The sequence below is a fragment of the Stenella coeruleoalba genome (genome assembly GCF_951394435.1).
Source record: "Stenella coeruleoalba genome assembly, chromosome: 16".
Taxonomy (NCBI): Eukaryota; Metazoa; Chordata; class Mammalia; order Artiodactyla; family Delphinidae; genus Stenella; species Stenella coeruleoalba.
In genome coordinates this window covers 61,616,034-61,643,295 of record NC_137162.1, presented here as the reverse complement: position 1 = coordinate 61,643,295, position 27,262 = coordinate 61,616,034, and the positions used below count along the sequence as shown (strand labels likewise).

The following is a 27,262-nucleotide window of genomic DNA, read 5'->3' as shown; positions in this document are numbered from 1 at the left end:
TTGCTAGAGTGACAGGACTCTGGCATCATTTGTTTCCCTGCACCAGCTGTAACAAGGGCCTGGGGACTGTGGGGAGCAACGTGTGTCTAGCAGTTTACGAACTTGAACACCGATCATCCAGGTGCAGAGATCCAAGGGCTCTGGAAGCACTGGATGAGAAATAGATGAAATTGGGCTAAGGGGTTCCTCCAAGGTGACGGTCAAGGTTGCAGAGCCCTTCCTGCCCCCATGGGATTTCCAGCTTCTCCCGCTTAGCTCTGCCCAGACGGCACCGAAGTAACTCTTTCTTTATTTCCAACAGAGTTGCGCTTCTCAAGAAAGCTCAGTGACTATGGTGTGACAGTGCCCTGCAGCACAGATTCTCAGGGACGCTTCCTCTCCCACGTGGTATCTGGGCCACCAGCAGCCTCCTCAGGGAGTACAGAGGTGGACAGACCACCCGCACCACTGTCACACTCCGGTCACCTGCGGGTGGCTCGAAGCCCACTGCGCCCCAAAGGAGTGACCTTGCAGCCTGGCAGCGGGGGGCGCTCCTCCCTCTACTTCAACGTCACTGTTTCTGGGGAGGAACTGCACTTACACCTGCGGCCCAACCGGCGGCTGGTGGTGCCCGGAGCCTCGGTGGAGTGGCAGGAGGATTTTCGGGAGCTGTTCCGTCAGCCCTTGCAGAGGGAGTGTGTCTACACCGGGGGTGTCACGGGCATGCCAGGGGCAGCTGTCGCCATCAGCAACTGCGACGGATTGGTAAGGGACGAGGCTTTCATCAAGCAGCACCCCCCACCCTCCCCCTTTCCTCTCCGTCCCCCTCACCGAGCCAGACCTACATGGTTTTCTCCTTGGCTCCCGTGTGTTCGGGATTCCTGTGGGCACAGCCTGCAGTCTGGGCCAAGTCAGGGGCTGCGCCGCGTTCCAGAGAGAGCCCCGCGTGCCCCTTTGGCCACCAGGTTCATACTGTGCCAGCTGTAAAGTGGCCGAGATAGGATGGTACCTTATCCTGTTCATCCCCTCACCATCTACGGACACACGGGACCACAGCTCGCCTGTCGGGGGTCTGAGAGCAGACACACGCAGGCGTGAGGCGGACCGGCTCTGCTGGGGTTGGGTCCTGGCTGTGCCGCTCACTGGCCCTGTCACTTCGGATGAGTTACTTGCCCTCCTGTGGTCCTTTCCCTTACCCATGAAGTGGGATTTATTCATTCTGCACATATCTACCGTGCGCGCTCCACGTGCCAGTCGGGTGCTGGGGATACGGCAGTGCCTGAGACAGACACAGTACCCTGCCCTCTTGGAGCTGATGTGTGGTGATGAAAATATGACCTGCCTCACCAGGCAGCACGGCCAGTGGTTGGCACCTGCTTGGCACATGGTCAGGGCTGTTGGTATCAGCTGCTGTTATTATTATTATTATTAATTTATTTTTTTTTTGCGGTATGTGGGCCTCTCACTGTTGTGGCCTCTCCCGTTGCAGAGCAGAGGCTCCGGACGCGCAGGCTCAGTGGCCATGGCTCACGGGCCCAGCCGCTCCGCGGCATGTAGGATCTTTTCAGACCGGGGCACGAACCCGCGTCCCCTGCATCGGCAGGCGGACTCTCAACCACTGCACCACCAGGGAAGCCCGCCGTTATTATTTTTACTGCTGTGTCCTTCCTCGTGCCCCACTGTCTCTGGTCCCGAAGCCAGCCTGCTCTTCCGTGGCTCTCTGATGTGAGTTCCCTTTCTCAGGACCTGCTCCCTCCTCCCAGGCACAGGGAACCCCCTGCTAGTTGGTTCCATGTTGCAAACCAGAAAGCCACAGGTGGCTTCTCTCCTTCTTGTGCTCAACTCAGGCTGGATCCCATTCCCCTTGCTGCCCCGTCTGCTGTATATCAGGCCCTTGTGAGCCTGCGTGGCAGCTCCAGTGCCTTGATGGGCACTGTTTTCATGGTCTCTGCTTTGCCAGGCACGAGCCGATATGTCCAGGAAAGGACCTGCTTGCCCGTCTGCCTTTGAGCTTTAAGAGAGGGATGAGTCGGATGCGGGGATGGTAAGGGGAGGAGTCTTTCCTTACTGGCAGGGCTGGGAACGCTTCTTACCATCTTCCCATCCTTACGAGGTATCTTCCTGCTGAATGTCATGGCTGCCTTTCTCTAGACCAGGGTTTCTCGATCTTTTTTTTCATTATCATCCCCGAGGAGCCTTTTAGACATTTTTTTCCCCAATTGCTCCCCAGTGAAACCTTAATACCACAGCTATACTGAATATCTGTGCTTTATATATGAAAAGAGTAAATTTTCTGCCTCCCAGATAACCAATTTTTGCCCCATTGGAGGCACTAGAGCCCCCATTGAGAGGCATGGTCTAGGCAGTGGTCGGTTTTCAGAGTTGAGTGTGCACCAGGATCACCTGGAATGCGAGGGTTCTGTGGAGCGGACTCTGAGGAACACAGATTGTAAGGATAGCTGGAGAAGGCTGAGATCTTGTCCTGGTGCCAGGGTGAGCCTTGGCCGCCGTCCCGCCCTGGCTCAGCGGTCCTGGGACTCTCCTCAGCCTGTGGCTAGCGCTATGCTGTGGCCACAAGTTTTGGTTGAAAATCCAAAGTGACGTGAGGAATCGCCTAGAGATGCAGTGTCTGTGCAGATGGAGAGATAGAAGGCACCAGTGCACGTCAGTGGCTTGGGCTGAATGACATGGTGACCTGAAGTCATCAGCCGAATGGGCCGTAAGCTGTTCGGTGACATTCCTTGACAACCTCCGTCAGTGTCCACGGGGACCTAAACAGAGGCGTGAGTGGTTGATCATCGCCATTAATATGTAACTGCCCACACCCTTTGCACCCTGGAAACCTTCTTATCGTTGAACCAGCTCAGCAGACATCGACAGGTGGTCACTGGATGCTCAGCTGACGTTGCTGACTTTTGGCGGCTTCTGAGGAAACGTTCTCATTGGCTGTGTGACCCGGGCAAGTCACTTCCCCTCTCTGGGCTTTACTCTTCTCATTTGTCCAAGGAGGGGCTGCACTCACGCCGCCCTGGCAGACAGAACTCGATTCTGTGTGACATTTGCAGAAGCTGCGTCAGGTCTCGGAGGCTCCAGGGATGAGCTCCTGGAAGCCTGTTCTGCGGTGGAACTGAGGCTCCGGGAGTGGCTGGCCTGGTCCCTGCGTTTGGTGAGAGGCAGAACTGGACCTCCTGGGCTGGGCCCCTGCTTGTGCCCTGGGCTCCAGAGTCCAGTCCCTAAGAGCAGTTCTCAGGGGTCTCCCTGACCTGGTCCCTGACAGGGACCACAGCCCAGCACAGAGGCTCCTTGTCCAGGGCAGGGATTTCTTCACCTCCAGCCCACTCCAGAAAACGGCCCTGTGTCCCGTGAGAGCAAGGGCTGTTCACTGTCACCCAGCTGAGCCACCTTTGGATTCAAAGGCCACAGTGCAGCCCTTCTGATGATAAGATTTCACCCTGCATCTTTACGTGGACTCTGGGTTTTAACCCCATCTTCTTCCATGTCTCAAATGCTGAAGTCATTCCGTCCAAAAAAATACGTACTGAGCACTGGCCATGGGCAGGGTCCACACGGAGATGTGAGAAAGTGAAAGTGACACAAATAATAACAGCAACAGTCATGAGCCGTAGCCACAGCCCAGGCACAGCACACGTACTGTCACGTGCATTCATTAACTGAGTCAAGTGGGGAAACTGAGTCATGGGGAGGAGGTGTGAAGATAATATCAATACATAGAGCTTCTATTGGCAGAGGACTTTATAGTTTATAAAGCCTTTCAGTTGTATGAGGTGCGTACACAGATACTGTTGTAACCCTGCTTTGCAGAGAGTCAGGTCTTTAGGTCTCTGTCCTCAAGGAACTTGGGTGCTAAGCAGGGGGTACCCCACAAATAGTTTCAACAGTAACTTTTTGGTTTTCTGTAGCACAGCAGGGAGGGCTACTCGGTAAGTGGGAGTGATTATTATCTTTGTCTTAGAGAAGATAGTATTTGAACTGGGTCTTGAAGGATGAATAGAAGTTTGTTGGGGCCAGAGGGTGGGTAGGGCGTTCTGGGCAGAGGAAAGAACTTGCCAGTGAGGGAGCACCATGCTGGACGGGGCCGGGGAGGTGATCCTAGAAGACAGTGGGCAGGTGGGCCTTGGTCTGACCTCGAAGGGAGGGCAGGATAGGAGAGGGGGCCCAGGGCAGGGAAGCAGCAGCCTGTTATCTGAGAAGAGTCTGGGCTGGGAGTTGGGAGCCATGACTGTGTGACCCTGGGCAAGCTGCCCTCCTTCTCTGGGCCTCCCTTGCCTCCTGGGTGTATCATGGAGCCTGTAATGGATGAGCTCAGAGCACCTTCTAGCTCTGGCATTGGTACCTTGTGACACAGGGCAGGCCTTGCTGGAGGAGTTTGAAGCCAGGCCACTGTAAACGTGTAGTCGACTGCCCCTTCCTGGCGGGTCCTGGGTCTGCTCCTGCCAGGCCTGGGCGGGGCTGCAGGTGCAGAGAGGAAAGACACCAATCCTGAGCTTGGCCCTCATGGCTTAGCAGACCTTCCAGTTGGAAGATGGTCGGAACAAACCCTCCTCTGTGTGGACAGACTTGCAGCCGTTTGGACTTTAGCTGCTCTGGTGAGAAGTGCTGTGTCTAAACTGATGACTCGATCCTCCTTTCCAGCTGGAACCTGCAGTGGGAGCAGTGACCATTATCTCTTCCACGTCTCCTGCCGTCCCACAGAGTCAGTCACCACGGGCACCGGGACAGACCCTGGGCGGGTTCTGTGCACGGCGGTTAATTCATGCCTGACACTGAGGAATGGGCACTTTATCTCACTTCCCACCTGCTCTGCTGGAAGGCCTGGTGTGTCATAGTCAGGGAGGGGGTCGGAGGCGGGGGACCAGGAATGAGGAAGCCAGGACCCCTGCCCCAGATGAGTCTGGAGGATAATGGGAAGCCAGACATAAAAGCAGACGGATTACAATCCTGTGAGTCGGCAGCAGGAGGACCCGTTTGTTTTGGTTAGCGGATCAGGGAGGGCTCCTGGAGGAGGTGGCATTGGCTCAAAACTGTTCAGACATTATAAACGTGAAAGAAAGTGCCAGGCCCTTGGCCAGCAGAGAGAACTGCTGACCCAGAGCAGGCTTGTGGGTGTTTGGGGGAAGGAAATAGGCGATGTGGGGAGGCCCAGTCGTACCTGCAGTGTTTCCTCTGGGGTTGGGGGCAGCTGTCAGATACTGGGGTTCCAGATTGGGAATGCGCCCAGGCAGCAGTGGCAGCCTGCTGGTCTACTCTTCAGAGCCTCCCTTGGGGATCCTGGCCAATCAACGTGGCAGTCCCCCCAATGCTCCTGTGACCCGAAACCTCAGGTCCTGTGGGCAGGGAGGGCCTGGGTCATCTCAGGTCCCCTGGCTGGGGCCAGGTGCAGGACAGACTCTCTGCTAGCAGTTGTGGTTCTGAAGTCCTGAGAGGCACATAGAGGCCTGGGTGGGGGGGCCACTACTTTGTGGGTCCTGGAGGGGTTGTGGGGTGCAGGAATGAGATCAGCAGAGTGGGACCCCTGCATACCATCAGGAGCCCAGGCTGCCAGCCTCCTGAAGGCCACTTGCCCCGCTTCTGCCTCTGTCTCTGGGGCTCCTGGGCCTCGCTGCCCCTGCACTGGGGTCACGGGGGCTGGGAGGCGTCACGTCCCCCCCTCTTTGCCCTCAGTGCCTCTGTGAGTCAGGGGCCTGGCGTGGAAGCAGCCGCACGTGTAAGATTTGTCACCATCTGGTTCTGTTTTCCACCCTCTGCAGAACGTGCATTTTTAACGGGTTACAGAGTAGACCCCTGGCAGGCGGTATGGGGAGAGGGCAGGGGAGGCTGTGTCCCAGCTCTGCTTCCTATCCTCTGCCCAATGGTGTGCAAGTCCCAGCAGTTCTCTGAGCCTCAGTCCTTTTGTCTTTAAAATGGTATTAAGATGCCAGGTGGAGGGCGTGTGTGTTGGGACTGACAGTTGAAATGGCCCGGGGTTTCTCTGTGGGGTGATGAAACGTCCTAAAGATGATTGCGGTGGTGGTTGCACAGCTTTATGCAGAGACGAAAAGCCATTACATTCTGCACTTTGTTTTTTTTTTAATTTAAAAAAGAAATTTTTTTATTGGAGTAGAGTTGATTTACAATGTTGTGTTTCAGGTGTACAGCAAAGTGAATCAGTTATACAAATACATATACAGACATTCTGCACTTTAAATGGGTGGATTGTACGGTACATGAATTATGTTTCAGTAAAGCTGTTACCCGTAGGGCCTGGCCCATAGAAAGCCCCGTGACAGGCATTTTTAGTCATAATTAGGAAACAGTCTAGGGTGGCAGAAATTGTGGAGTCTCTCTACTCTAGTACAGACTAGCTGTGTGACCTTGAATAAGTTTCTAAATCTCTCTGTGCTTGGGATTCCTCATCTGTAAGGAGGAGAGGAGAACAATCGTCTATAGGACTGTTCAGAGGATTAAATAAGAAAATGTAAAAAAGTGAAGGGCCTGGTATATGGTGGGGCCTTAAAAATGGGGATTATTAATAGTAATATTTATTACTTTTTTATAGTAATTACTACAGTAATTACAGCTATCATTAACGGTGAGAAATACTAAAAGTATTGTTGGAGTCCCTTGTACTGCAACAGTACGTAGATTATCAGTGCTCTCTGATGTGAGCCCGAGGCCACCTCTGGTTCCCGGGTTCGCCAGGCCCTGCCTCCCCTCTGCTGTGGCAGCTTTCTCTGCAGAATGGTGCTTGCTCAGTGCGCGGGAGTATATTACGACTGGTCTGTAATAACCCCACATGCCTTCCAGGGCAGGAGGGTGCTGAGAGGTGCCAAGTGGAGCATTCTGTTAACAATCTGTAGGCATCTTCCCCCAGCCAGGCCCTTGACTAGCTCCTGGGGATGCAGGGTTGAAACTCACCCCTCTCTCCCTGTGCTTCAGAACCCATGGTTTAAAGAAGGCCGATATGCACAGTAGACAGCATGAAACAAGACTGATCGCACTAAACGTCAGTGTTGTGTAGGAATGCAGGGAAGTGTAATGCACTTGGTAGGTGGCCTAGAGGTGAGTACTGAGAAGGAGAGGTGCTCAGGGAAGGCTTCCCAGCGGAGGGGACATTTGGCCTGGGTATAAAAGCATCAATAGGAGCTTTTAAAGCCAAGAGCTAGGAATTTTAGGCATTCGCAGGGAAGGACATCCTACATCTTTGCAGGATTCAGGAAATGGTGAGTCATCTCAGCTACTCTCCACTGGAAAGGGGGGCGATGAAAATGTAGTTTGGAGAAACTCTGCCTCACTGTGGACTTAGATTTGCCCCTGTGGCCATAGGGAGCCATGGGAGGTTTGTAAGCAGGAGTCACTTTAGTGTTTGGGGAAGCTGCTAGTCTTTCCAGCTGCATGCTGGCACAGTCCTATTGTAGCAGATTTGCCTGGGGCTCATCGGTGTCTTTGTGCCAATATCTGTCCTTGCCCCGGGGTTGCTCCATGACGTCTAGGGAGTGAGTGGGCTTTCCTGGCAGCTCCTTGGCAAGCACCCAGCTCTGCCTTGCTGTCTGTGCCTGCCCTGGGATGTGGAGTGTGAGGCCTGGAGTTTCAGAGGTGCCCTCACCCAACTGCCCTGCAGGCCTGTCCCCACACATCGTGGCCTGCGGGCTGCCTGCCCCTACACATCTGTGCCAACAACCCTGGGAGGGGCGGGGGATGTCTGGCCCCGCATTGGTGCAGAGCTCGTCGCCTTGCTCCACCTGCCTCTCCAGCCCCGATGGTGGATCCTGCCCTGCAGACCCTCACCCTCCCCAGCCAGCCTGGTGTGTTTGCACCTCACTTTGGAGCCCATGCCTTTGCTCATGCTGTTCACGCCTCCCACGGTGCCTTCCCTTCCCTCTGCTTGAGGCATCCCCCATCTTGGCCACCCAGTTCCCAGAAGTCAGGAACTGTCTTAAATGTTTGCATTTCTCTTCATGCCTAGCACAGGGCTGGGTTCGCGGTACACAGGAGGTCGGGACTTCAGCTGCCTCTAGGAGCAGGGATTAGCGCAAGGGAAGAGGGCCAGGTACTAGGGGAGAGGTGGGACAGCGGCAAATTCCTGTTTAAAGGGAGTGCCGATCTGGTATCACATTTGAGAATTTTAAGAGAGAAATCAGAAATATGGATTTTTAAGCAAAGTGTTCTATTTTTTTAAGACAGTGTGTGGGCCCAATGCAGCAGGGCTCTTAGCTGGAGGCCTCAGCTTGCCAGTGAGCAGTGCAGGGGATGAGAGCATGACCCCTGCAACCAGACTGCCTGGGTTGAAATCCCAGCCTTGGCTTTTTCATGCTGTGTGGCCTTGGGCAATTACTAAGCCTCTCTGTGCTTCAGTTTCCTCATCTGCAAAGTGGGGATAATATTAGTCACTTCATAAGAGCTGTCATGTGTGCAAAGGGCTTTATTAGCGCAGTACCCGATATGCTTCAGCCGTCGCTATTAAATGGTGTGGATTTATTGGTTGAGTCTGCCGGGTCTGAGGGGATGGGAGCAGGAGAGAAGAGGAGAGGAAGTCAAGAGTACCCCAGTTTTCTGCTTTACAACCCCAGAGGGGTCTCTGGGCCTTTAGCTGGGCAGGCAGAGCCCATTCCTCCCAGCCTCCTCCAGGCTTGTTCATTTTTTTCTCAGGCTGCAGCTTGCTTCTCACTCCCGCCTACATTCTTCCCCTGGAACATTCCCATTGGGCTCTCAAGGGCAGGGTCTGAGCTTAGTCACCTGTGTGTCTCTATGACCCCGGCACCTGCCACAGGGCAGGCCCTCAGTGGATGTTGAGTGAGCTGACGGACCGGGAGAGGGAACGTGGCGGGCTCCCTTTCAGAGGCGGCATAAAGCTCACGTTGGCATCTTCTCACCTCTGTCAGGTGGGGAGGGACAGCGGGCCTGTCCTCCTCTCTGTGGCTGTCTGTCTGCTCCTAGGCCAGCGATGGATGACACATGGCACTCGCAGTGCCACTTGGCCTCCTGCACGCCCGGCAGGCCCAGCAGGCCAGCTGTGCCCGCTGCCCCCGAGTGCGTGTCCCAGTGTGTGCTCCAGGCACCCATGCCCCGTGGGCCTGAGCCAGTGGGTGAGGCGAGACTGTTTGCTTTCCTGCCCCCAGTGTGCCCTTTACTGGCGAGTTTCTGTCTCCAGAGCTCGCATCCTCTGCGAGGGTGCAAACTGCTTCATCACGTTTGCTCTTCAGGTAACACAGTTCCCTGAGAAGCCCTCAGTCCTTTGTAGAATTTATGTTTCTATAACGAAAACAAGAAATTGTCTTTTTAGAGAAAAAGGGAGCTTCTGACCTGCCACATCAGGGTGACTGTGGGTCTTTAGGTAGAAAGTGGCCTACAGCCCTTCTTACACTTCATAGAGCATGTCCCCCGTGGTCACTTCCTGCTTGTGGGGCTGTGGTCTGGGGGCTGCAGGCATGGGCAGCAGTCAGCATGCGGTGACTTGACCCCAGCCAAATCCCAGGAGGCGGGAGCACAGGTTTTCCTGGGGAGATAGGCAGTGTGGGGAAACTGAGTGACTGAATCAGTTATCCACAGCTGTGAAACAGACCAGCCTAAAACTGCTGAACTTAAAACAACGGCATATTCTTTCCACAATTCTGTTGGTTGGCTGGGTGATTCCTCTGCCGGTTGCTGCCCGGACAGTTGGTGAGGCTGGAAGGTCCAGGCTGACCTCATTCACACATCCGGCATTGGCGCTGGCTGTTGGCTAGGCAGCCTCAGTTCTCCTGTCTGTGGCCTCACATCCTCCAGTAGGTAAGACCAGCTTCTTTCACGGCAGTCTCAGGGTAGCATTGCAAGAGGGTAAAAGTGGAAGCTGCAAGATCTCGTAAGGAAGATCTAGTCTTGGAAGTTGCATAATGTTGCTTCTGTGCATTCTGTTGGTCAAAGCAAGCCACAAGGCCAGGCTAGATTTTCCAAGAGTGGAGGAATGGACCCTACCTCATTTCGAAGAGGCATGGGAGCAGAGACAGGAGGCATTGTTGCAGCCATCTTTGCAATCGTTCTCCCATACTGACCCTAGGCAAGTGGCTCGACCTCTCTGAGCCTCAGTTTCTGTATCTGTAAAGTGGGTGTTCCTACCTTGTAGTTTTGTTGATTAGAAATCAGGCACTTGCAAGTGCTGCCACAGTGTCCAGAACAATGAATGGTAGCATTTGCTGTTATTATTGTTGATCTCTGGGAATAAACATAGAAACTGAGGCAGGTTCCACAGTGGGTTTGTTTCCAGACCCCTGGACGCCCATTCTAGTGCTCTTGCCTCCCAGAAGGCCCCATCCCAGCAGGTCCTCTGTCTGAGTGGCCCAGGGTCTGGATCCTGGGTGGTTTTCCAGTCTTCGAGGCGGTCAGATCTTGCAGTTTCACTTCCCTAGTTTCCCCACGGCTGTGCCTTGCTGTCTGCTCTGGGTTAATAACTTATTTATGATATGGAATAGAAGCCAGACATCACCTCACTGCCGCTCCTTCCGTGCAGAGCCGGCCTCCCATTCCAGGGAGGGCTGGTCTAGGGGCTGGTTTTGTTTTACTTCCCTGGCATCTTCGGGCTGGCTGGAGGGAGGGTGGCCTCTGGGCTGCTCCGTGGGCTGGTGAGTGGGGTGGGGGCTGTGCTTGCCTTCCACCTGCCTTCCAGCCTCAGTGCGGTCCAGGCCCAGGGCTGGGCTTTTGGTGAGGACCTGGGGAATTTCCGCATTCCCCGGACCCTGCAGTGGAAAGTTCCCAAATCATCCGCCAGGGCCGGCCTTCTGTTTTCAGCATGTGGGCCTTTTCCGGCCTATAAAGCCTTAGAAACAACAAGAACAACAATAAGAAGAACAGTAGCAGTAGTATTTGTAGGCTGCCTCATCCCTGGCAGCTCCAGGGAGCTCCGTATCAGCACAAATAACCCTCCTGTTATGAACACCTCCGGCAGTGCATCTCAGCTCAGCGTCACTGCCAAAGTTCACCCTAACTCAGCTATGACCGGAAGAGGCTTTGGGGGCCTCTCGGTCCCCTTCTCACTTTTCCAGACAAGGAAGCTGAGGCTCAGGGAAGGGAAAAGACTCACCCAGGGTCACGCAGCGAGCGACTGTCAGGGCCAATGGGGTCCAGGTCCCTGACTCCCAGTCCCGTGCTCCCCCCACAATCCCACACAGCTTCTCCTGAGTTAGTAGACGGGAATCGTTCCTCGAGGTCCTAAACCCTGTAACGGCCAGGGCCTCGGTGGCCGTGGCAACGACTTCAGAGCGCAAACACTGAAGGGATTGGTCCCTCAGTTGCCTCGTGGGGGGCGTCCTGGGAGTTCTTGGGCCTGGGTGCCGAGTGGAGGTGTTTACGAGGCTTCCCCTGCAAGGGTGGACAGCTCAACTTCTGCGTGTCGTTGTCCTCCTGAAGACTGGGAAACCTGTTCAGAGAAAACAAATGCCAGCCTCCCAGTGAGCAGGATTTGAAGCTCAAACGAAACCTTCTGGTGCACCTCAGCTCCAAGTCGCCATTGCCACTGTTTTATCCATTTTCAGAATTTTGCAGGGCAGTGGGTTGCCGTTATGCACACATCACTTGACGTGGAACATTAAAACCCTGCACTCTCCTTTTCTTCTTCTTTCCATAACATGGCTGAGGGGGCAGTAGATCAGGCCCTTTTAGAGAAACCTCTGAATGTGGGAGTGTTTGTTAGGACCTGGTCGGTCTGAATGCAAACCCTGTTCCCAACACGTTGCTTGAAGCCCTTTGTCAGTTTTTGCTTTTAAGCCAGCCAAATATTTATACCTTTGATCTGTCCAGAAAACATTCGTCCCCCCAGGCCGCCCCGCCCCACAGCAGAAGTTAATTTCCGCCCCTTGAGGTTGGCAGGAGCCCACACTCTGAATTAGCTCCTCCAGCCCAAAGAGGCCTTGTTGAGTGCTTATATTTTCTCACCTCATAATTCACAGTCCCGAGGCTGTCCCCTAAGCCACAGCGTGTTTTGTGGGAGAGGACTCTCATTAAGGGTGGTATGCCCAAGGGGGTTCATTCTGGAGGCTTGGACCTGAGAATGTTGGCCGAAGGTGCCTTGTTCCGAAGTTGGTCCTGTGTTGTGGATCAGTACTTGTCCTCTTGTGGAGAAGCTCGCATCTGGAAGAGGGACAGACAGATATATGTGGGCGGGATAGAGCACCCGCCAGAACCACTGGGGACGTGGAGGAGGGGGCGGTGATGGGGTGACACGTGAGCTGGGCTGGAAGGGCATCCCGCAGAGCTCTCCGCAGGGCACAGGCACGGAGGCCCACGTGCACAGGTGTGGCTTTCCAGCTAATGTGGTTTTGTCCACTTGTCCCCACTGTGCAGAGGAGGGCGGCGATGCCTGGAGGGGTATGTGTGGTCAGGACCCCCATGTGGGGTTAGACCTGGGCCCGGCACAGGAGTTCAGGCGTCTAGGTCCACTCATCTTTCCATTCTCCTGTGCTCACCTGCCTCTGCAGGGCCCTCTGGGGGCAGGCTGATGTCAGGATGGATCAGAGGGGAGCCCTGGCTGGGACAAGTGACCTGCTGGGGGCCAGCCCTCCACTGCAGGTAGGACCGGCCGCACCCTTTCCTGGAGCCACCCCACTGTCCTCTGGCTTGCTTCTGAGCTGTAGGGTTCAGGCCTAGAGGCGGGGAACCATACCCCAGCTCAGGGCCTGGCAGCTACACCGCCTCCTGGCGTTTGAGGGCTGCTTCCTGTCTCCTTGTCTTGAAGCCTCCGCTGCTGCCAGGACTTTGGGCCAAGCAGGGAGCCAGGTGGAGCTCTCAGCCCAAGGTTGGTGGGCCGTCCGTGGTGGTGACTGAGGGGGGAAGCCTCAGAGCCACTTGGCTCCTGGGCGTAGGGAATGGAAATTAATGGTGGCTGCCAGCCTGGCAAGGTCTGCCCTTGACTCTGGCTGGGCTCCAGGGTGGGGGCTTGCGGCACAGGGGGACTCTCTGAGCACCTGCATGTGAGGCCCCGCCCTGCCGCTGGGCCAGGACCCCTGCCACTGGGCAGGGAGGGGTGTCATAAAAAGCAAGCACCCTTCCTGTAAGAACATTTGCCAAGCCTGAAGCAGAGCTGCAGGAAGATCTAAGCAGCTCTGTTCCCCGCAGAGCCAGAGGACAGACTCGGTCGCCGCCTGCAGCAGCAGGAGCAACGTAGAGATGTCGCTGTTAATGTCCTCACTCTCTGCACTGTGGGCTCCCAGTTGGGAGGGCTGTGACAACATTGACTGGCCACTGGCCGCCCAGTAGATCACAGCCTCCCTCCCCACCTCTCAGACCCACCCAGCTCAGGGCAATTTTGGCGAATTACGCTTCACTCGCAGTGAAGTGGCACCTTAAGGGCAGGCGGTGGCTGGGTTCTAAGGTAGCACCTAAGGCACAACTCACGTGTCGTCCAGGTGATCCTTGGTCGTGCTCAGCCCGGGGAGATGCGCACAGCGTAAGAGGGGTGCAGTCACCCGGCCTGTCTGGACTCCCCTTCCCCGCCCCCGCCCCCCCTTGGTCTGGGTGTATACTCAGTGTCCTCTTGTCCCCTGTCTGTCTTTCTTGCCCACTTCCTGTATTATGACCGACTGATTCTGGTCGGACACCTGATGCTGATACTGCTGTTTGTGAAACATGGATGATCACTTAAACATCCCATTTAGTGCCATTACACCATTTGGGAGCTTCTAGAATTGAGACCAGGGGTTCCTAGCCCTGGGTGCACGTGAGAATCACCTGGGCAGCTTTGACACAATGCTGATGCTTGCCGCTCCCCCACCCACCCACCGCCCCACCACTGCCCCATCTCCCCAGATGTGATTCATTTGTCTGGGGTGTGGCCTGGGCGTCAGTCGGTCTGCAGATTCCGCAGGTGACCCTAATGGACATCTAGGGGTAAGACCCACTGCTGTAGCCTCCTGGAAAAGTCTACTTTGTGTTTGATGGAAAAGTTGGGGGACCAGGGGAGCCAGTCCGAGGAAGGAAAGAAAGGAAAAGGCCACACACCTGCTGTGGGCCAGGCCTCAGCAGGGGGCATGTCCCGTTCATTACATCATTTCATTTCGTTTCAGGCATGGAAACTGAGGCTTGGAGAGTGTCACCCAGCGGGGAAGGGTCCAGGCTGGGACAGAGCCCCAGATATTTCACTCCCAAGTGTAGCTGCTGCATCACTTTGCAGGGAGGTTGGATGACAGAAAAGGAGGGTTACATTGGGTTCGTTTCCTTCTTTTAAACTTTGTTTTAAAGTGATTGTTATACAATTTTTTCTTGCTCATTGTAGCAGGCAGACATGCTGTGCGGAATCAGGTTTCCTTTTCAGATAGGGGAATCATAGAAACGTTAGAAAACACCTAAATGTTTAAAGAGAAGGAAATTGCCTACAAGTTCACACCCAGGTGGTGCATTTCCACCAGCCTTTGGTTTGCCCATGTTCTGTCTCACATTTACAATTCCTGTGAATCAGTCTTTTCTTGGTAAGGACTTTTCCCTTAAGGATGCCGGGGAGAAGGATCTTTGCTACAAATGGGCTGGGCCCACCAAGGCCCCAGTAGCCTTTCACCCAGCACCTCCCAGGGTGTGAGGCCTGCAGAGGTCATGACCCTGGGAAGTGGGCGGAGACAGCAAGCACTCATCCAGGGTAACTGCCTCCAGCTGGTGGAGGCTCTCCTCTTCCCGTGCTTCATCTGAGCCTCAGGGCCTTCTGGGACTTCTGCGGCGCCCGCCCGTGTGGGGTGTGCGTTGCCCTTTGAGGACAAACCTGGCGGCTCTCGGCTCCATCCTCCGAGGGCTCCTTCCTCCTGCCTGTCCCCAAGGCTGCAGCTCGGCGTGAATCAGCTTTCAGACTCCCCTTGGCTTGGGCCCAGGCCTTGGCAGCCCAGCCTCCAGCAGAGCTCCTGTGGCTTGGGGCTTCCACATCAGGTTTGAATTATGTGGAATCTCAGCGTCCGCAGGCTTTCATCCCAGCCGTGCTGACTCACGCTTCCATGGTAGCGGGCAGCCTGTGCACCTCATGCATGTGTGTCGTCTGAGTGCCTGTGTGTCGTCTGTGTGTGTGTCATCTGGGTGCATGTGTGTCCCTTGTTCCTGTGCATATGTGCATCTCCGTGCTTATCTCCCTGTGTGTGTCATCTAACAGCTTTATTGAGATTCACGTACCATGTAAGTCACCCATTCAGAGTGTACGATTCGGTGGATTTTTATTATATACCCAGAATTGTGTAATTATCACCATGTTCAATTTTAGAACATTTTCACTATCTCAGAAAGAAGCTCTGTGTCCTTTAGCTATCGCCGCCCCCTCTCGCCGCCCCCTCTCGCCACCCCCAGCTGGGATCCATTACTCCAGCCCCCGGCAACCACTAATCTATCTTCTGTCTCTAGATTGCCCTGTTCTAGAGTTTCAAATGAATGGAATTGTATAATATGTGGCCTTTTGTGACCGGCTTCTTTCACTTAGCATAATGTTTTCAAGATTCACCTACGTTGTAGTATTCTTCAGCATTTCTTACTTTTTTATGGCTAAATAACATTCCATTATATGGTTACACCACGTTTTGTTTATCCATTCATCTGCCGATGGGCATTTGGGTTGTTTCCACTTCTTGGCTGCTGTAAGTAATGCTGCAGTGAACATTTGTGTAAAGGTTTTTATGTAGACTTATGTTTTCATTTCTCTTGAGTTTATACCAAGTGGAATTGCTGGCTCATATGGAAACTCTGTTTAATATTTTGTGGAACTGCCAGACTGTTTTCCTAAGTAGCTGCATCGTTTTACATTCCCACCAGCAATGTATGAGGGTTCCAATTTCTCCACATCCCTGTCAACACTTGTTAGTGTCAGACTTTTTGATTCTAGCCATCCTTGTGGGTATGAGGGGTATCTCATTGTGGTTTTGATTTGCATTTCCCTAATGACTAATGATGTTGAGCACCTTTGCATGTGCTTATTGGCCATTTGTATATCTTCCCTGGAGAAATGTTTACTTAGGTTCTTTCCCCATTTTTAAATTGGGTTGTCTTCTTCTTAGTGAGCAGTAAGGGTTCTTTACCTATATTAGACGCAAGTCCCTCACTAGGAGGGCAGAGGCTGGTTTCATATCTTTTTGCACCCCACCCCCACCCCCAAGCCCAGCACGCAGTAGATGCTTCGTAAAGACCTACTGAGAGAGGGAACGATGGTCTCAGGCTATGGGGGCGTGTAGGGTGGCACTGGCCACCTCACGTTCGTCGTGAATCAGAGGCAATGGCCCAGGATGATCCCACAGAGGGTCTGGTCCCTGCAGGTTATGTTGGGTGTGTCTTTCAGTTGAATTGATTTAACAGAACCACTGGGGAGGTGGAAGGACTTGAAAAAAACCTAATCCCTGGGCCCACCCCTCCCCTTGGTTTTTGGCTTGAGTAACTGGGGAAAAGATAGTGTCATTTGCTGAGATGGGGGAGGCATGGGGAGGAGGAGTAGGTCTGCTTTAAAGTTTGCGGTGCCCAGCGGAAGCCCAGGGTCTCTATCAGGGAGACTGTTGTACAGTCTTACATGGAATTTCGGGAGGGGTCAGAGCTGAGGATGTAATTTTGGAGTTACCTGCAAATACATAATCCCCATAGGATCAGGAGAAATCCCCAGGGAGCATGTGTGTGTGTGTGGCTGGAGGAGCTGAGTGAGACCAGGACAAAGAAGTGATTTCTGGCTCTGGCCACATGAGGTCACAGGTGACTGTGATGAGAGCAGTTTCCAGGAAGTGGTGGTTCTAGAAGCCCCTGTGGTGTGGATAGAGGCGAGGCATGGAGGTGCAGGCGGTGAGTGTGGACAACTCTTTCTGCTGTGGAGGGAAGCAGAGACCCTGGCAGTAGCTGGACAGGGCTGGGAGGGAATTTCACATATGGGAGATCCTCAAGTGCGCTTATCAATACATGTCAACGAGACTGAATCAGGAGAGAGGGAGGGCCTGGTGATGCCAGAAAGAGGGATGCTAATTGCAGGAGTTAAGTCTTGAGGCGGTGAGAAGGGGGTGGTCCTGAGCACAGGGCACGGCTATGGGAGCTCATGTGGTGGTGGGAGAGCCCTGCCGGACGGTGTCTGTTTTCTCCTTGAAAACAGGAGAGGGTGGGGGCGGGACCAGTGTTAGATGTCCAAGCCAATGGGAAAACGGGAACACAGGTGTAACAGGGCAGTGCTGCAGAGTCCCCTGCCTGCATCGTGCTCACGTGAGAGCTCTGGACACTGATTCCAAGGGAGACCAGTGGGCACCGTGTGCGTTTTCTCCATCAGTGTGCAGACGTGGAGTGGGTGGCGGCTTGGGTTGAACCAGGGCAGAGGCTTCTCTGGGAGAGCAGGATGGAGGGAAAGGCAGGAGAGAGTTATGGGTGTTTGCACAAGAACTATTATGTGTCTGGATCGAGAAGTCCAAGGTGGTGAGAGGAGAAGTGAGGACTTGGAGGGGGGATTGACAGTGGTGGAGTGGTGGGGCCATGTGTTGGAGGTCTTGATGAAGTTTAATTGTAGCTGGAGCCAACGTGCTAGAGTTAGGTGAGCAGGATGGTGCGGGGAGAGAAGGAGACACCCGCAGTCAAGGTTTCTGAGGTTGTAGCAGGTGATGTGATCTCGGAGGCAGCCTGGCTGGCAGTGGCTGGGGATAGAAGTAGGTGGCTCTGTTGGGGGCGAGCCTAGTGGAAGCCACTGCTGATTCTCATGCCATTCCCAGGGTGTGCATCACCCAGCCTCCACTTGCTGGGTTTACTTTTGTTTCCTCCAGTGGAACAGTTTCAATCTGAATTTGCTGGAAGCCTAGAACCTGAGACAGCACAGCTGGCAGTCAAACCCTCGTAATGGAATTTCCAGAACAAGTTCAGGCCCGAGAATGCACTCTCCTTGGGAGGTGGCAGGATGGTAGGGTTGGGGGTGGCCTGCTCTGTTTCTTTCCCTGCCGGGGAGGCCCCACATAGGCCGGCCTTGGAAGGAGGAGGAAGGGGAGACCTGGCCCACACCTCAGCTGGCTCCACTGCAGCCGCCATCTCGAAATGGGCCCTCCTTCTGGGCATTTGACAAAGGTTGGCCAATCTGAGGGGGCAGCAAGGGGGCTCGGGATTCCCCTTTCCCAGACCCGGGCTGGGTCCTTGCTCGTTGTCTCTGCACCTGACTCAGCACAGATGGACCCCTGTCCTTGTCCAAGTCTGGACTTGTGCACTGTCCGAGGTGTCCTTTGGGATCTCGATCTCTGGCCTCCCTGGAGATCTGTTTGTTGGCTCGTTTTACCTGTGCCTCCCAGTTTACGTGCAAGTCCATGCAGTTTTAGAATAAACATGTTTATATATACACATTTCCACATACATACGAATTTCAAAATAGTATGACTTCAGTTATCTGCTGAAATATTTGGGACCTCACCCTGATGCTAGACAGCTGCTGGTAACCAACTGAGCTCTTCAGTTATGACCCATGGCAGGACACAGGTGATTTCTAAGGCAGCAAGTCACCTACGCTGTCGTCACGCGTCTCCTTCAGGTGCTCTGGAATTACACTCTGGGTTTGGGGTTTTTTTCCTGTGGGGAAGCTGGACTGGAAGACCTTAGCTAGCATGGCCTGAGGGCCTCTGGATGAAGACGCAGAAGAAGCTGTCACCTTTGCAACCAGAACGGTGTCACAGCCGTGTTGGAAAATTCAAACAGGCCCCTCCCTCAGCCACACAGCTTCCAGGAAAGAGTCCTCAGGAGCAGCCGTATTAACGGGTCTAGAGCAGGGCTGAGCGGGCCAGGCTTGCCCTCTGGTGGGTTTCCATTTGGAGAAATTGCCCGAAGGCCTATATAGTATGTGGCTCAATTGGATATAAACAGCTATTTGTTGTCATTTTTATTGCACGAAGGATCTTTCTGGAATATATTTCCTACTTATCTGCTGTTTCCAGAAGAATAACTTATGGGTGAAAACAGATACAGCTGACATTTATTTTCCATTCCACCAGAACTTAGTTTCTCCCCCTTTCTTGATTTCTTATACAGAAATTTGATTTGATTTTAGTGCTTAAAATTAGCCACCACTTGTCGGAAATATAAACATCTCATAAATTGAGAGACGGGAGTAATTTGGTGAGGAGGCAGAGAGCCAGAAGGTTCCCGTTGCCAGGCTGTCTGCCCTGAGCGGTGCCTGGTTTCCTGGCCAGGGCAGCGCTGGAGGGGAGCGCGGGCCAAACCTCTCCTGGTGCAGACGGGGAAACGGAGGGCCGCGGGGAGGAACTGGCCCAGGCCGCCTCCTGATCTGGTGGCCGGGCCTGCCTTGCCATCCCTTCTCCAGGAGGAGGGTCTCAGAGGCCAAGAGGGAGCCCAGACGTGGCCCAGAACTGCCAAGGCCTGGACACGATGCCCTAAATAGATGAGGGTGATCACTAGGGAGGTTCTGATCTGGATGTCAGTGAGGGGGTGGGGTGGAGGTGGGGCTGGTGGGATCTGCAGTTACAAAGAGGTTTGAAACTTATTTCCTAGCATATGACAGGGCTTGGGTCTTTGCCCTAAACAGTTCACTGGGTGGAAAAATAGGGGTTCCTTTAACTCTTCCCTGGGGAGAGGGCTGAGGGTATGGGGGCTGGTCCAGTCCCAGGAATCCCGGGGCTTCCATGGCTGGTAGAGGAGAGCTGGTGTGTGCGTGGAGGGTGGTCACCAGGCGGTGGGAGGGGTCTGCACCCCCTAAGGCTGTGTGCTGAAGTTTCTCCTCATCCTCACGTCAGTGGTGGCAGGTGGACTGGCTTCCATCGAATGTTTTCGTCCAGAGGTGGGAAATGAATATCCTGCTTGCTCTGCAAGGCCAGACCAGAGGCCCAGGGACTTGCAGTCGGGACTACGAAAGAATGCTCCAAGTGGGCCGCCAGGGCAGGAGCAGGGCCCGAGCGGCCTGAGGTAATAGAGCCTAGGTCAAACAGCCACACAGAGCTGGGCTGTTGTTCTAGTGCTGTTCCTTACTTGCTGGGTGACTCTGGGCAAGTTACTTAGCCATTCTGAACCTCTGTTTCCTCATCCATGAGATGAGTCTATTTTTTTTTTTTTTTTTTTTTTTTTTTTTGCGGTACGCGGGCCTCTCACTGTTGTGGCCTCTCCCGTTGCGGAGCACAGGCTCCGGACGCGCAGGCCCAGCGGCCGTGGCTCACGGGCCCAACTGCTCCGCGGCATGTGGGATCTTCCCGGACCGGGGCACGAACCCGTGTCCCCTGCATCGGCAGGCGGACTCTCAACCACTGCGCCACCAGGGAAGCCCGAGATGAGTCTAATATTAGTGCCTATCTCATAGGGTTGTCGTAAAGATGAATTAAGATGTGTAAATATAAGTGGCAGGTACTGTTATTAATAGCAGTGGCAATAAGACTGTTCATAAAGGGCAGAATGTAGAGAAGTGTGTTTCAACTCAGTAAGCCATTACGAGTGTCCCCACCCAGAATAGGTTATATCTTGAGAGGGGGAGCTCCCTGTCACTGGAGGCATCCAAGCAAATGTCAGAGGTCCCCTGACTGGGGATGTTGTCAGGGTATTGAAGCCTCAGACTGGGGCAGGCATGGCCATCCTGAAAGGGAGGGGTGGGCTGGAAGGTAGTACCTTGCAGCCCAGCCCTGTGCTGTGCGCATCATTCTGGAACCTGCGTCCCTCATGTGAGGCACTGAGGTCTGGCGGCCACAGGGACCCAGTGGGTGATGTGGCAGGGAATGCCAGATTCTGAAGAATCCTCCTGTGTAGTAGGTTAACCAAGTCCCAGAACGGGGGAGGCTGTGATCAAGTGACCCAGTGTCGGGGGCGGGGGGCGGTAGCTGGATGGAGTCTCCTGCCCCCTGGTCTGGAGAATTCTCCTCTGCCGGGCTGTTTGCAGAGCTGTGATGGGCAGAGAGAAACAGAGCAACTATAGCCCTCAGTGAGCCTGGGTTTGTGTGAGTTTGGCCTGGATGAAGCACAGGTTGTCTGACTTGTGCTGTGAGGGTCTCTTGCTTTGCTTGGTCCAGGGGGGCTTTGGTGGGGTGGCAACAGTGCCCTTGGGTATCGGATGGGGGTACAGAAGTTGGGATGGGATGGATGGGCGTGGGGCTTGGCGGAGAGTCTCTCTTGGCAGCCGAGCTGCAGTAGCTTTGGGGGGAATGCCCTGGGCCCTCCCATCCTGCAGCCCTATGTACCCTGGAAGACAGCTTCCTTCGGCAGGCTCTGCGGGTCCGCAGTGGCAGAGGACCTTCGACTTGGGCCTCTCACTTATGCAGGTAAGAGGCCCATCACTTACGCAGGTTTGGCTCAGTCTCTGCCCACGAGCCTGAATGCCTCCCCAGCCCCACACTGCCCTTCCTGCTTCCACACCTGTGCCTGGGTCCCCTACCTGCTGTGCCCTTTCCAGCTCACGTAGGTTTCTTTTGCTACCCTGTCGGTTTCTCCCTTCTTCCGATGCACTGATTACCCTGCCGCTGGCCGTGGAGGTTGAGCGGAGACTGCCAGTCCCAGGGTGACCATGTGACTCAGGCCGGACCAACCACAGTCTCCCTTGGGCTGTTCCAGATGAGACTATGCAAGGAAAGCCTGCTTGTCTGTGGTGTCAGAGCAGAGCTGTGCCTCTAAGAACATAGCCTTGTCCGGGAGAATGAAGCTGATGCAGAGCAGCCCATGAGGAGGGTGGAGAGGGAGCCATGGGCACTGGGCCCCTCACTTCCAGTGCCTGCACCTGCCATGGTTTGTCCAGGGGCCAACACGCTCCCCTTTGGTCCACGGGGGTTCAAGTTGAATTTCTGCCCCTTACAACCGAGAGCCTGATGGATACCTGTCCCTCAGGTATATCCGCCAGTGCGCCAAGCCCAACAATTTGGATACCCTCTGCTCCTCTGTGGGCCCCTCCGTCCAGACAATGAGCAACTCACAGCCAAAGGCTGGGCCTTATTTATCTGTTTCTCCCTGCCCTGGGCACATGGCAGGTGCAAAAGTAAAAAAAAGGGAAAGTGCTTTAAATGAAAGGACGTGTGCTTAATATAGAGTTTGACGTTGTCATTTTAGTAAGCAGACCAGAACTTTTGCAGACAATTGAGTGTCACCTGATCAAATGGTTACCTTGGGAAGCCCCAAACTTATTCGGGTAAGGCTGGCTATTTTCCCTAGAACGTTTTTTGGCCTCCTGATTGGAGCAGAAGGCCATCCTGGATTTGATCCAACATGGTGTTTGCAGTTTGATGGAGAGACATAGCAGGAAGGGACAGGAAGAAGATGGGCTGCTGCTGGGAGTTCGCTGTTGTGTGCTCAGGAAGCCTTGAAGGGGGTTCCCTAAGAAGCCAGCTCAGAACAGGCTGAGGTGGGACAGTTGGTGGAATTTTGTTGCGCACAGTAGCGGCTGCTTTACAAAGAGGCAGCTCCTATGCAAAGGGGAAGGTTTATAAAAATGGCTCCTTCCTTCCCTGCTTTGTGTTCACAGCTGCGTTCCCAGCGTCTGGCGCAGGGCTGGTATGTCGTAGGCACTCCGTAGGTATTTGTCGAATGAGTGAAGGAATTCAACAAGTATATATTTTTAAAGGATTGCCTCCTGTTTTCCAGGCACCATGATGGGTGTCTCTTACTGCTTTATAGAGCTGATGTGTGGGTGGTAGGTAGGGGACCTGTACCACGTCTATTCACACACATCCAGTTATATGTTTCATTGGCCCCTGTGAATATTGCCTTCATTGGGACCTAATAACATGTTGGCTGGGCTTGGCCAAGGTTATATTTTTATGTTTTCATTTCCAAGGCAACACTTGGTTTTTTTTTTTTTAAGGGTCTGTTTTGATGCAGGCGAAAAATTAGAGTAAAAACAGAGCGCACACTCCTGGGGCACTGTCCCGGCTCATTTATCGTCAGCAGACACGAGCTGCCCTCCCTGGTGTGTATGCGCACATGCTTTAAATCTGAAATAACAGCGCTTTGTCCTGGAGTTGGGGTCCAGTGCCCACCTTAGGTAGGGATAATTAACCTTTACTGATAGGACTTTCCCCTCTTGTCTGTCTGTAGATACAGGCAAATCTGCAGGATAGTGATAGCACTTTGGGGTGCTTTGGTGTGTGTGCCTAGTCCCTGTGACAGTGACCTGCCATTTTAAGCACTGGAACCCTTTGTTTAAATGAAATGTTACGTGGAACCCCGTGAGTGTACAACACAGTGGAAGTGGATCTGCTCTGCTTGCAGTGGGCATGGGAGCCCTTGCTTGGCCCCCTGACACCCCCTCCCATGTCCCTGCTGGCATCCCAGGGCCCCCCAAGCCCCTAGAGGAAGAGTCTGTACTCGTTTAGTCGCACTCGTTTGCAGTCGCACACGCTCACCCGTTCTGTCGTGTGTTCACATCTCTTCTCTCTCCCCCTCTTTCCTTCTGCTTGCTGTGCCCCTGGTTCAGGCGGGCCTCATCCGCACAGACAGCACTGACTACTTCATTGAGCCCCTGGAGCGGGGGCAGCAGGAGACGGAGGCCAGCGGGAGGATGCACGTGGTGTACCGCCGGGAAGTCATCCAGCAGGCGTGGACAGAGCCTCTCGGGGACCTTCACAATGAAGGTAGGCTGTGGGCGGGGCCCCCAGCTCTACCTCCGTCCACACCTCAGGGGTGTTTTTAGGTAACTTCTGGCCTGAACTTCTCAACTCCTGGCCTCAGTCTTCTCAGCTGTGTAATGGGACTGGGCCATGTAGACCTACTGCACTAGCAGAGAAATGCCACTGGGTTTTAGGGGCTACCATAACAGGCTGGAGTTGGGGCCCAGAAGGGTACTTGAGTCCCCTGAACTGTAGTCCTTGGGACTCCAGTGTCTCTGAGGGGCTCAGTGCTGCGTTGCAAGGCTGTTTCTCTGCCAAGGCAGAAGGTGGAATGGCTGCAGTTAGCTCTTCCCCCCCTGAAAATCATCTCAGCCCCTGGGAACCACGGGAAGGAGGTTCTTAGGGCACTTGTAGGGAGACTGCCTGGGGTCAGACCACCAGGGTCAGCTCTGTGTCCAACAGACCATTTAAAAATCCTACCTCCACCACTGTCTACTGTGTGACCCCAACAAGTTACTTAACATCTCTGAGCCTCTTTTTCTAATCTGTAAAGTGGGGGCGATCGTTGTTACCTCTAAGGCTGTGTGTATTATAGTGTGTACAGAAATCCCCGCATGGAGCTTAGCACCTAGTAGGTGTTTGATGAATGGTTGCTCTTATCACGGTCTTGTTATTGAGGTAACTGCTGCCATGTTAGGGTGAGAGCCCTGCGAGGGGCGTCTCTGCACCCCAGTGACCAGCACTAGAGCCTGCACCCCGGCCTGCACGCCTACTCAGGACGCGTGGTTAAGTGAATGAAGGAGTGGATGCAACCTGTGCTGGTCCTGGGGCCGTGCCGACTTCATAGTCGGACTGAGCTTTGTCTCGAAGCCCCTTTGGCCACTAAGACATGAGACCCTGGGTGGAATCTGGCCATGAGTGACCACACCCTCCTGCCTGGGCCCTGGCAGGGTTGGGCCCAGTGTGAAGGAATGCCTGGAAACCAGTTGTCCCCACATATAATGCCTCCGCTGAAGCCCCAGCTGCTGTCCCCCTGTTGCTCACAGTGATGCTGCACTTACGTTGCGATGGTGGAGGCCTGGCGGCGGCGGGGTTGGGGGCAACTGAGGGACTGGGCGGAGCCTCCGGGGGGCTGGGGAGGGTCTCAGGAGCAGGTGGTGACCGTTCCCACCACCATGGCTGGGAGGAATGACAAGTCTCCCTCGGGCTCCAATTTTATCTGAGGCCAGTTCTGAATCAAAAGACCGTAAATCCTCCCTTATGGGGAGAGACCTTGGGGAAGTCCTACTCCAGGGCTGTGAGCCTGGAACCGACCACACAGTCCACCACCTCGGTCACTGGCTGGGAGGCTGAGACCGCTGAGCTCAGGGTGGGGTTCAGGCCCCGAATGCTGCTTTGACTCCCTTTCATCAGGCTGCCCGGCTGAACCTCCTGTGGGCCTGTGGGTGGTGTCGTGCCCTTGGCCCATGTGGGTCCTTCCTTAGAAAGACAAGGGTGATAGGGGACTTCCTTGAAAACCTGTGACTCACTCACTGTTAATTTAAGGCCAGCTTTGCATCTGAGCCCAGTTTGTGAAGTGTTTCTGGGTGCGGCTGTCTCCATTTAACATCTCAGTTAAGATGAGAGGTTTGACCTTGGAGGCTGTGCCCTGGACGTTCCTATGCTCCTAATGCTGTCCTTTCCTCAGTCCTGCTTTGTAGCCGCCTTCCCACTGTCCAGGTCCCTGGGACCTGGATGCCAACAGGACATACGTGCCTGTTGCCAGAGTTCTGGCTCCTCGGCTGGGGGCCGGGGCTGCCAGACGCCAGGGCAGCTCGTCCCCTGGCCAGGCTGGGGCTTAAGGCTGCTGCTGCTTTTTTTAATCGAGAGAAAATCCATTTTAACATATACAATTCAGTTTGGGTTTTTGTTGTTGTTTTGTTTTGTTTTTTTTAACATCTTTATTGGGGTATAACTGCTTTACAATGGTGTGTTAGTTTCTGCTTTATAACAAAGTGAATCAGTTATACATATACATATGTTCCCATATGTCTTCCCTCTTGCATCTCCCTCCCTCCCACCCTCCCTATCCAACCCCTACAGGCTGTCACAAAGCACCGAGCCAATATCCCTGTGCCATGCGGCTGCTTCCCACTAGCTATCTACCTTACTAAGTTTGTTAGTGTGTATATGTCCATGACTCTCTCTCGCCCTGTCACAGCTCACCCTTCCTCCTCCCCATATCCTCAAGTCCGTTCTCCAGTAGGTCTGCGTCTTTATTCCTGTCTTACCCCTAGGTTCTTCATGACATTTTTTTTCCTTAAATTCCATATATATGTGTTAGCATACGGTATTTGTCTTTTTCTTTCTGACTTACTTCACTCTGTATGACAGACTCTAGGTCTATCCACCTCATTACAAATAGCTCAATTTCGTTTCTTTTTATGGCTGAGTAATATTCCATTGTATATATGTGCCACATCTTCTTTATCCATTCATCCGATGATGGGCACTTAGGTTGTTTCCATCTCCGGGCTATTGTAAATAGAGCTGCAATGAACAATTTGGTACATGACTCTTTTTGAATTTTGGTTTTCTCAGGGTATATGCCCAGTAGTGGGGTTGCTGGGTCATATGGTAGTTCTATTTGTAGTTTTTTAAGGAACCTCCATACTGTTCTCCATAGTGGCTGAACCAATTCACATTCCCAACAGCAGTGCAAGAGTGTTCCCTTTTCTCCACACCCTCTCCAACATTTATTGTTTCTAGATTTTTTTGATGATGGCCATTCTGACTGGTGTGAGATGATATCTCACTGTAGTTTTGATTTGCGTTTCTCTAATGATTAATGATGTTGAGCATTCTTCCATGTGTTTGTTGGCAGTCTGTATATATCTCTTCACAGTTTTGTGGGACCATCACCATTATCTAATTCTAGAACACTTCCATCACTCCCATAAAAAACCTGATACCCATGAATTAGCTGTCACTCCCGTTCTCCTCTCCTCAACCCCCTGGCAACCACCAATCGATCTTCTCTCTCTAGAGATTTGTCTCTTCTGGACATCCCCTGTATGTGGAATCATACAGTCTGTGGCCTTTGTGACTGGCCTTCTTTCACTTAGCACGTAGGGGTCATCCGTGCTGGAGCATGTATCAGTACTTTACTCCTTTTTATGGCAGGGTAATAGTCCATCCTGTGGAGAGACCACATTTTGTTTATCTGTTCTTCTGTTGGTGGACATTTGGGTTGTTTCCATTTTTTCGCTATTATGATAATGCTGCTATGAACATTCTTGTACAAGGTTTTGTGTGAACATATGTTTTCAGTTCTTTTGCATATATACCTAAGAGTGGATTGCTAGGTCCCATGGCTACACTGTGTTTAACTTTCGGGGGAGCTGCCAAACTGGTTTTCAAAGCAGCTGCAGCACTTTCCATTCTCATGGGGCTTCTTGGGTGGGCTCAGTGAACGTTCCCAGTGACCTGCTGCCCTCACCTCTCCTCGCTTTGAGGATTCCCTATATCTGGCCCATGAAAGAGGGTGTGACTGGAACATCTCCAAGGTCTATAGCTGATGTCAGCAGGCCCTCCCCAATGCCCGTTACTGTTTTTGTTGAGAGAGAAACCTGGGTGCTGGTTAGGGTGTGATAATGGGGAGTGGCAGGTCTGGGTTTACATTCTGGCCTTTTGCCGTGAACTTGCTGTACGACCTGAGATGAGTCAGGCAACCTCTCTGAGCCTCCCTTTGACAGGCCTGGCAGGGAGAGCTGTGAGGGGTCAAGTTCCCTGTTTCACTTGCACTGCTGCAACCTCCGGGCACTGCTCATGTGTTGGAAGTGGCTGTTATG

The 27,262-nt window shown here is 53.6% G+C and overlaps 1 protein-coding gene across 2 annotated transcripts in view; it reads left to right on the top strand.

Moving 5' to 3' along the window:
• The window catches only part of ADAMTS14 (ADAM metallopeptidase with thrombospondin type 1 motif 14), a 90,747-nt gene that overhangs the window by 1,944 nt on the left and 61,541 nt on the right, over positions 1-27,262 (top strand). For both annotated transcript variants that reach the window (XM_079900549.1, XM_079900548.1), the window contains exons 2-3: positions 302-744; positions 23,300-23,456. In XM_079900549.1, coding sequence (XP_079756675.1) covers positions 302-744; positions 23,300-23,456 — 600 coding nt within the window. The remainder of the gene's footprint in view (positions 1-301; positions 745-23,299; positions 23,457-27,262) is intronic.